The sequence below is a fragment of the Cornus florida genome, unplaced genomic scaffold (assembly GCF_030987335.1).
Source record: "Cornus florida cultivar Cherokee Brave unplaced genomic scaffold, ASM3098733v1 CherokeeBrave_3.0.0_Hap2_Chr04, whole genome shotgun sequence".
In the NCBI taxonomy this organism is placed as follows: domain Eukaryota; kingdom Viridiplantae; phylum Streptophyta; class Magnoliopsida; order Cornales; family Cornaceae; genus Cornus; species Cornus florida.
This window is the reverse complement of record NW_026775574.1, coordinates 104,166,998-104,178,154: the sequence shown is the minus strand read 5'-3', so window position 1 is coordinate 104,178,154 and position 11,157 is coordinate 104,166,998. Positions and strand designations below refer to the sequence as shown.

The 11,157-nt window shown below is 36.5% G+C and overlaps 1 protein-coding gene across 1 annotated transcript; it reads left to right on the top strand.

The window, feature by feature from the left end:
• The first annotated feature begins 6,346 nt into the window (after window positions 1-6,346).
• Window positions 6,347-10,780, top strand: LOC132304414 (photosynthetic NDH subunit of subcomplex B 3, chloroplastic). The gene is made up of 6 exons (XM_059802079.1): window positions 6,347-6,609; window positions 6,837-6,950; window positions 8,492-8,545; window positions 9,381-9,443; window positions 9,721-9,783; window positions 10,506-10,780. The coding sequence occupies exons 1-6, from the start codon at window positions 6,430-6,432 to the stop codon at window positions 10,539-10,541; spliced, it is 510 nt and encodes a 169-aa protein (XP_059658062.1). The 5' UTR covers window positions 6,347-6,429; the 3' UTR covers window positions 10,542-10,780.
• The last annotated feature ends 377 nt before the right edge of the window (window positions 10,781-11,157 follow it).

Below are 11,157 nucleotides of genomic sequence, written 5' to 3'. Positions count from 1 at the left end.
AGACACTGTCACTGGTATGGTGACCGGCGAGGATAGAGAAAAAGGGTATTTTTGTCTTTTCATTATTTTCTTTTTCGGGTAAATTACACCGATAACCCATGAGATTTAGATATGCAAATTAAAGACGCATAGATGGTCAGATTTCTCAGCGACACCCCTAGAAAATTTTTTTTATTGGGTAATTTGCACTCACACCCTCTAAGGTTTGGGTCAACACCACTCAACGGCCAATCAACTCACTAGTTTACATTGATACCCCCTGAAGTTTCAAAAGTGATCATAAACTAAGACGCATAGATGGTCAGATTTCTCAGCGACCCCCCTAGAAATTTTTTTTAATTGGGTAATTTGCACTCACACCCTCTAAGGTTTGGGTCAACACCACTCAGTGGCCAGTCAACGCATTATTTTACATTGATACCCCCTGAAGTTTCAAAAGTGATCATAAACACCCCATTTACCTGAAAAAATGACTATCACCGTTGACTTGGTCAACAAATACATAAAAAGTATAAATTACTAATATAACCCTATAAACTAAATTTTGAAGGATCAAAATACCTTTTATTTTATAGTATTCTGAAATACCAAACCCAGATCCCCACCTTTTCTCTCTCTGCACCCGCCACTCAATTTCCTCAACCACATCCGCGGCCACCAAAGCATGCCACGAGATCAGATCGGAGCCGTTGAAAGATTGAATGTTGTTCGATGACCGTCACGCCGCGAGATCAGATCATAGCCGTTGAAGGATTGAATGCTTGGAGATCGGGGATGATGGACTCTCTGGTTCGAATCGGGCAAGTCCGGAGGCGTGTTTGGTGCGGCGAGTCCGAAGGCGTGTTTGTTATGGCGGTGGTTGTGGTGCTATGTATGTGTGTGTGGCGATGAAGGTGGCGACGTTTGTGGTGTTGTGTGTGTGTGTATCGGTGGTTGTGGTACTCTGTGTGTGTGGCGGTATGTGTGTGTGTGTGTGGCAATGGCGACATTTAGGGTGTTGTGTTGTGTGTCTGTGTGTGGGTGTGACGGTGGTTGTGGTGCGACGAGTTCGACGGTGGTTGTGGTACAACGAGTCCGACTACCATTATGGTGTTTTGTGTGTGTGTGGCGGTGGTAGCTATGATGCTCTGTGTGTGTGTGGCGATGGCAGTGTGTATGTGTGTCGATGGTAGTGTGTATATGTGTGTGGCGGTGGCGGCGTTTGGGGTGCGGTGCTATGTATGTGTGGCGGTGGCAGCATTTGGGGTGCTGCCGGCGGTGTATGTGTATGGGGGGGGCGGTGGCGACGGTGTGTACAAAATAATGATGGGTAATGATGGGTTATTTTTGTCAATTTACAAGCATGAGGGGGTAAATATAACTTTTGAAATCTCATGGGCTGTTAATGTAAACTAGTGCGTTGATTGTGATACCCCTCGATTCTAGAACCACGGGTGATCAAGTCCGGGCACAGATCCAAAGGATACCAGACAATCAATATATAAACAAGCAGGAATAAAATTTGAATTAAGAATAAAATAACAAAACGCTGAAAGAATTCTAAAATAAAAATCCCCAACTTAAAATAATAAATTAATAACATTTAAATCCTTCAAATCTGTACAACTCGGAAATCCAACTAGTGGACCCCTAATAATCCCAACTGATAAAACTTTACAGAATAAAATCCAAAACTAAAACCAGAAAGAAAAATCCTATTTAGTCGGAAGAGTGAGTGACTGTATCTGCATCACTACGATCAAACCCTAAGCCTGGTACTCACGAACACCTGAAAAATAAAGGTGGATCAGGCCCACATGCAAGTTCCATCCTATTACAATCCGTACATAAACCCGATACGCAGATACATCCTAGATAGCTCGGCAATAGCTAAGATAGTCCATATAGATATAAGTACACACTATAGGACGTTCACCAGCCCACATAATCCGTCTCAACCCGAGTAGAACAACCAAGGAAACATCATCAGGCCTGGTTATCAATCCTAGGCGATATACGCACCCTAACCATGATCAGGAGACTCAAGCTCGTATCACGGCACTTAAGTATATATTTAAATCTCTTCCTAATACAGAAAAGTAAAGCAACCATCCATTATGTCGTTCAACTGTTTTAGTTAATAGGACATGCATCCATGTAGAAATTAACAGTTTGAGTTAATCCATTCCATATGTATGAAAGGGGTAGGACTTAGCTTTTTGATCTAATCCATCCCTGATATGTCACCGTCCCATACCGATACATATAATACAAATGATTCACAAATGATGCACATCCATTAGAACATCAAGTATATCCAGAAATCAGCATAGTAGAAAGCAGATATTGATAAGATCCTATCATGCATCCAGTATATATTTATAATCATAGATCCTCCTTTTAAATTGTTAAAATAAGAATAAACAATTTAAAACATCCATTTTCATGTAATTGACAGAACCAAAATTAAGACAGTTCAGCAATTATCCTCCATAACATAATATAATGAATATCAGAATTTTAAACTGCACATTATACTAGAATTCCAAATCAACACATCCATACTAGTTCGTTTTAAATGTTAAAATGATGACTAGCATTTACATCCTCCCATATCCTTTACGGCATGCAAATTTATAATTAAATCTCATGGCATCTATGTAATTCCCCATTATAAATTCTGTGTCGGATATATAATGACACTCCAAAGTTTAAGTACATCATATGAAACTTCAAAAGTATTTTATACCAGTTTCATTTAATTTGCTAACACGAAGCTAGCAACTAACCTTCCACTACTCCCGACAATATACAACTTATTAGACACGAGTACATGACGTCATAACCAACATTCCTGGAACTGAACTATGCTAAATATATCATTGATATAAATTCTAACAATAATTACAATGTCAGTCCAAATTAAGTTGTCAAAATAACTTAGCAAAACAAGCATTCCTCCTTCCTTGACAGTAGGCCTATTATAAGCTTATGTTTTATGACATGCATTTAGGTTTAGCACCTTAGCATAAACCAACTATTTGAAGGCTTTAACAAGTTAATTTTAATCATTTAAAACCCCCCATCACTTTCCAGTAATTACCTTTAAGCCCCTGAACTTCAGAAAAATTGCAGAAAACACCCGTAGGGGTTTTTTTTTCCCATGGGAGCCGGCTCCCCTTTATTGGAGCCCGCTCCTAGGCTTCTAGAGCCGGCTCCCCCTCATGGAGAACCGGCTCTCTCTTCATGGGAGCCGGCTCCCACCATTTAGGAGCCGGCTCTCACCCCTGAGAGCCCCTCTCTGTTTCACTGCTTTATCTTTGCTTTCGGCAGAAGTTCCAACTGTCTGTCCTAAGTTTCTTAAGGATTTTAAGAGTTCAATTTAAGCCCTAATACTCCTAGAAACTCCTTTGATTTCCCTAAGAATAGTTTGGCAAAAATCTAATTTGAAGACAAAAACAATTTATGCAATAACTAATTCAGTTCTTCTTCGCTTCCGGCGAAGTCCAGTGTCATATCCCAAACTTTTGTAGCATTCTTTGGATTCTATTTAAGTTCTTATAGTCCTAGAACCTCTCATACTCCAGTGTAAATCAAACGACAGAAATTAAACTCACAACAGAATAGTTTAAGCAACAACGGGTTTAAACTTTAAAAACACAGAACAGATTTCAGAAATCCTCTAGCAATGCATAAAATCCGTTTTTAATAGTTTAATAAAGTTCCTGGAGTCTATATAAGATGCACAGAACACAAGTTTATGGGAAAAGAGATAGTCTGAAACTTGGCTCACGATTCCGGTTTGAAACCTTCATAGACGTCTCTAAGTTTCAGAATGTTTTCCAAGACCTTCCTTCCTCTACTCACTGCTCTAGTTCTATCTTTCCATCAACCTCTTCCTTCCTCCTAGACATGAGCTTAAAACCATAGCCAAAGCCCTTTCCCAGTGCCCTTCACGTTTTTCCCTCACCTCTCTGTTTCTCTGTTTTCTAATACGCGAATAAGGTGTCTCACAAGAACCCTTGCTGACATATAATGTTCTATATATATATACCTATGAACAACCCTAATCCTAAGTCCATCCCAACTACAAGTCGGCTATCCTATCTACATCAATTAAAACCCTAAACCTAAAATATACACAAACACAGTATTAAACCAAAGACGTCCACTACAATAAAAATAAAAAATTAAATAATAACATTTAAAACAAATAAACAAAAGGGAAGCAAATAAATAAATCAAATACATCATTCAAAACATATAAACAATTTCCAATAAACACCATTAAATAAACATAATTAAACAATTAACAAAACAAAACAACTAGGTCATATAATTAAATAAATTAATCAACGAAAAACAAAAAGTAAATTTTCCATTCTATCCTTTTTGAAAACTAGGGGTATTATTCAAAATTAAATCCCCATTTTATCCTTTTGAAAACTAGGGGTATTACATTGATCGACCGCTAAGTTGTGTTGACCCAAACCTCAGAAGGTGTGAGTGCAAATTACCTTTTTTATTTTATAGACTTTTCAAACCTAAATTTTATTATTTTGTATTTTTATGTATAAAATATAATATAATATAGGGTAAAATGCAAAAAAAAAAAAAAAAAAAAAAAAAAAAAAAAAAAAAAAGAACTATGAGGGTTTTGCAACTAACCCCCCTGAACTTTTAATTTGTTGCAATTTGCCCACGCCGCCATAAAAGAAAAAAGATGAAATTGCCCTCCCTACAAAACGACACAGTTTGCTTATAATCTCAATTTCACTTATTGACGCCCTAACTCGTATGGCACCATTACAGTTCTGTCGCTAACGCCGTCGATCCAACCTAACCTTCTTTCCTCATTGAACGTATCCGCTGCGGACGTTTTCTCCCGACTCCATCATCGCCTCCCACCCAATCTCCCTCCCTACTCTCCGCTCACTACCACCACCCACCACCTCTCCTCCCCTCCCCTCATCTCTCTCTCCGACCCAAACCTAACTCTTTTAACCAATCTTCTATCTGCTTCTTCTCAACTCGGTTTCTTCCAACTTAACCACCACTCAATACCCTCCCAACTCACTCACTCAGGTGAATCCGATTCACTCTCTCTCTTTCTTCAACCTCCCTTACGATTAAAAACAGTTGTTTGTCCCCAAAAACTGGCCTATCGGCTATGACGACAAAGATGACGGTGGAACGGGTGACTTGTTCTGTTTCGACTCATCTTGTTCTATGAGTCAACCGAGTTGTCTTTAGCTTCTCTCATAGAGTTCGCATATGAAATGCAGAGAGTGGGATTGGAGGTTATCGGAGCGCTATCCTGCGTAGTGGGTTTTGAGAACCTGTTTCGGATTCTGACAACGGAACATTGAAGGACCCACCACCATCACCACCACCCACCACAACCAAGCCACCGCTTCATAGCCCCGCCACGACCTCCTATTGCCAGATCCCTACCAAGACTAGCACTTGAAACCACCGGATTCCGGCGACGCAATTGGGATTTTTTTGGAAATTGGATGGAACATTGAAGAAACTAGAAAGATTGAAGAACCCATAAAGGGAGATAGGGGCTCCATGGAAATTAAGGGCATTCTTATCATTTCATGCTTCTAAGGGCAGTATGGTCTTTTAAAAAAATTCAACCAAATTTAACAGCTAATTCTCACCGGACCTTGGGCGGATAGGATGACTTGCAACTTTTTTGCATTTTTGATAGTTCAAGGAGTTTGTTGCAGGTTTCCACGTAGCTCAGGGATTTTTTTGCATTTTATCCTATAATATATTATTATAATATAAAAGCGTCATTGATTTTTTCATACTCAAATTCATTTTTCATTTTCGAGCGTCAAAGTAAATAAATAATGGTGGGTAATTTGTCCAAATTTTTATAATTTTAAAAATTAGTATAATTACCCTACTTTTCCTTTTAATTGAAATTTTTTTGGACATCAATTCACAATTTGAAATAATTACCATAAGTATTGATTAGTTCTTGAGAAAGTTTTTTTATATAGCATTTGACAAAAGACTCAACAATACTTTTTGAAAAATATAAATTTGAGAGAAGATATCACTTCAGCGCATGCCTTAATTTTACTATTAAATACTTTTGTTTATTTTACTTATCATTTAGTTAATTTAGTTATTTAGTCATATTTATAATTGTTTCTTAGAAAATATGGTTTAATTTTGTAAAAATAGTTCAAAATAAAAATTGTACAAAAATTATTTTATGAAATTCAATTAAAATAAGTCTATTTTCTGAATGTAATTTTTTATTTTGTGAGAAATTATTTTAGAAATTTGAAAATGAGTATATATAACTGAAGATTACATGTACACGTCCACATATATATATATATACACACACACACACACACACACACACTCGTACATGTAAAATGAGAGCCAGACTCGAGAAGTAGTGTGCGTTTGTGAGAGACAGAGAGAATGGCTGCGATGAATTTTGCCCCCATATCTCTCCGGCCACCGGAATTCACCTTCGGAAACTCAAATTACAGAAATTCGGTTACATTTATTGGCAAAAGGAGGACCATCTCAGTCTCATTGGCAGTGAATTCGCAGGAATCTGCACCTGTAAAGCCCGAAATTGAGCTCGAATTCATAGGGGTATGTATATATTCATCTAAACATTTGCTTGCTTCTAATTTATTCACTTCCTTCTTCTTCTTTTCCTTCTTTTTTTGGTGTAAATATATATATATATATATGTGTGTGTGTGTGTGTGTGTGTGTGTGTGTGTGTGTGTGTGTGTGTGTGTGAGATAGTGTGTACAATAGCATAGTTATACAAATGTGTATGTATATATATATAATTGTATTTTGTTTGGGTTGTAGCCTGAAGCAGGAGGTGATGGGGTATATCCGGTGGAGAGAGCTACGGAGATAAGTGGAGAGAAGCTTCTCAGGAACATCATGTTGGATAACAAGATTGAGCTCTACGCCACCTATGTAAGATAGCTTTTTCCCCTGCGCACTTTAGAATTTCCCTGATTTTGTTTTCTATTACGCGCATGCTGCTCCTCTAAGCGTCATCGTTTCATCCTCTTATTAGAGAGAGAAAAATAACTCTTCGGAATTGAGCATTACCTCGGACCACATAGTGCCCAACTCCCCGAAGTCCGTGTTCGAGTCCTCTTAGTCTATTAAAATAAAAATAAATAAATAAATAGGGATGTGGTTATTGTATTCTTGTAATTATAATTTGCAACTATTTATTAACATCAACACCCCAATTTGCATCAATTAGTAATTGAACATAACAGTAGCATAACTGCTGCAATTAGTAATTGAACAATAGCAATTATAATTTGCCAATTACTGCGCACATAACAATCATATGAAGCCTGGTGCCTATGAAGCCTGGTGTGTATTTATATATAATGCGGATCGGTTCAGATTGGATTTTTTTACTCTTAACATGTGAACTGAACCGATTTGCCCTGTTCCATTAAAAATCAACTCGTAACCAAATCAATTTGCCTTCAAAACCGAACCAATCTGTGTGGATAGTATGTGAACAAGATTCGTGTGCACCCCTATGTCCAATGCTAGCTTCCAAAGTATGGTGCACAATTTAAATGTGCCGGCTAGCTTAGCTCGTAGATTTTGAGAGGGTATAGGTAGTTTGAATCCTCTTTAGTCTTTAACATGAATGAGTTCTCACTTGTGGCCCTACTGGAGAAACAAATGCATCAATTATAATTGTTGACAGTGAGATAACTTTAAACCTTATATGCTCGGCAAACAAATGCATCAATTATAATTGTCACAGTGACGGTCAAACGAGGAAGACTAGTTGTAATAAGAGGAAAGAGATGGTCAGGGCGACCAAAAATGACATGGGAAGATATTATTAAAAATGACTTTAAGAAATTAATATAATAGATGAAATGTCATGTAATAAAAAAGATTGGAGAGAGAGAATTCATGTGGCCGACCCCATTCATATGAGATTAAGACAAGGATGATGACGACGACTGTGACAATGAGGCAACTTTGAACTTACGTGCTCTTATATGATGTTAAGACATTGGTTATTCCAAAAGATTAAGCTTAGAGAGATTATAATGTTATTAATAGCTGAAAATGTTTAACCTTTATATGTCAAAATGTACATCTTTTTGATTCATTTTAGAAATGGAACCCACTCGAGTTACCGGCAGAGTTTCTAATTACCAGTTTGATAATCCCCCCAAGCACACACACACACACACAAGAAAATATGGTACTCCTTCTGTCCCAAAAAGAATGTCTCTTTTGGGGAACTGTTGTCAGTTCCCCAAAAGAGACATTCTTTTTGGGACAGAGGTAGTATATTACAGTCCCTCATAATGATGGTATATTTATCCCAAACTAAATTGAAGTGGCAAATTTAAATTTTGTTGACAACTGAATGAAGTAGTTTTATTTATACCATATGATACTTAATGAACTTTATTTGTTTGTATGTCTACTTTTAACATGAAAGTTGGATTTGGCCTTTTCAATAGGGAAAGGTGATGAACTGTGGAGGTGGCGGAAGCTGTGGGACTTGTATTGTCGAGGTATGATTTTAAGAATTTAATTTTTTCAGCTTTCTTGAATTTATAAGTTAATATTTTTGTTGTTCTTGGTATGATCCCATGGACAAAATTTTCAATATGGAATTATTTTGGACTTGGTCTAGCAAAAACTATATTCAACATTTCTCCGAGAGATGATTGAGCCACTGAAATTCCACCATTAAAACGGAATAGAGTGATTTGTCTAAATGCCTTGCCCAATAAATAGACTCCCAAAATATCAATACTGTCCATTTGAAGTCAACTCTCTACAACATTAGAAAGTCTGTGCTTGATGTGTGGACATGAATGCAAGTGTTTAACCGGAAATTATGAAGCAAATACATTTTATAAACATATTCATTGTTTATCACGTCATATTTAAAGACGACTTTGGATTAGAACATGTAGACATCACAACAGTGAGATAGAACATGTAGACATCACAACAGTGAGATCATATATTGAAACTGGAAATTTTAACAAAACAAGGGATACAAATTTTAAATGCTATAAGAAGCTCCATTTTCAAATGTGATGGACTACTTTCTCATCCCATGTAAATCAGAATGGATTAACTCCATATTTAGAGGATATCCGAACACTCCATTTGAGTTTTATTGAAATGTGTTACGTCTTGTTATTATTTTGCAACTAATTTGACTTTATTGTTCTCGACATATTTATCGAATTCTCAGTATGACTAAAGCTTTTACATGATAATGTATACCTAACAATGGGACTTCTTTGTTTGGTAACCGTCACATCAAAGTTAAGCCATTATTGGTAGTCAGTTTGTATGTTCTCTAATTGTATGCATCATCCCTCATTGATGCAGATTATAGATGGAAAGGATCTCTTGAATGAAAGAACGAATGCTGAGCTTCGGTATCTAAAGAAGGCATGTACAGCTTCCCATCTCCCTCTCTCTTTAAATACACTGAAACGAAATTTATTGAGAAATGAAGGTGACCATGAAAAGTTGCTGAGAAAAGTTAATTACGGCTTACTTGTAAGATTAATGAAGGTGGTAAGATCTGCTAATGAAAGCAGCCATCTTTCACACCTCGTGTTTGAATGCTCAATTATATTTAAAATTACATTTCAGTAACTTTCTCATACGAAGTTCATTTCGTCAAAAATTGGCTTGTCTTTTGAGATTTGGTTGAACTGTACAGAAACCAGAATCTTGGAGGCTGGCTTGCCAAACTATTGTTGGAAATAAGGAGAACTCTGGAAAGGTATTTTACTATCATTTCAATTTTCTTTAATCAGTTCTCTGCCATTTCTAAGTACACTGAACGTTCTTTGTATGATGTAATTAAGATAAATATAGTCTTTGATGCATTTTTCACAAAAATGAATTCAATTTAATTACTCATGGTCTGGGAATCATACCGGTATGATAAATATAGTCTTTGTATGATCTATATGGATTGCTAGAGGAAAACTGTTTCTAGAGAAATGATATCCAGAAAATGTTGATCTAGGATATTGTATTGGAAAACCTTGAGGACCCATGTGTATTTTGTGGTAGTAGTGAAATAATATAGATACTTGGTTGTAATAATTCTTCTCCCTCGACTAGTCAGAGTTGCTCAGATGGACGGTCTCAAGGGTACTACCTTGAGGTCTCAAATAGTCAAGTTTGAGTCCCGGTTTAAGTAGTAATGTGGTTTGCAGATATCCGAGTTTTACACTGTAGCCATGAGTTCAGAGGGTGTCTGGTTGGAACAGCTCCTTGTTACCAAAATAAATAATTCTACTCCCTCAAAATACTAGAGTGGCTTGGCTTTTTATAAAGAAAAAAAAAAGGATTAATTGACCGATTTTACTCCGGATCAGGGAAATTTGTAAATGATTTACGTTAGCAGCTTTCTAGCATGGACTTCTGAAACTGATGAATGCAGATTCTGCATTCGTTGCTTCTAATGGATCTCTATTGTTGTAACGTTGGCGACAGGTTGTGGTTCAAAGATTGCCTCAGTGGAAGAAGTGATTACAAACTGAACAATTTATATCAGTGGAGCTGATGATTTGCCCAAACAAATACAATGAAGCAACACATTACAGACATTCCATATATGTAATATATGCATTCATCACATGTTAGTCACTGTACCCTGCTTTTGTATGTGCACATAATATAATATGATTTGCAATTTGAAGCTGTCTACTGACTTAGCCTATTATGTATCTCTCTCTCCAAATAATTGAAAACAATGACATTTTTATTCATGCTTTGTTCTACAGTGAGGAAACTGAAGAAAATGAAAGAAAAGAATTGAAAGCTTAAACTACAAAATGAAAATTAACTTTGAATATGTTTTCTATTGAAACAAATTCATCATGCTCCATTTTGTTTTTGTGAAGTCAAATTGAAAAATAAATTAGATTCCTTTTAGGGACAGATTTACTTGGAACTCTGTTATAGTTAAATCCCATTCTTCTTTACTTTTCCACTATTGTCTCTGCAACAAAAATAAGATACAACTTTCTTCAAGAGTAATTAGATGACTATTATGAATCTATTGCATGTTAAGTCAAGTACTCATGGACCACCAAATTTGGCAAACTGAAGCCATGTGCATGCTTGACTAGTTCAAAAGCAACAA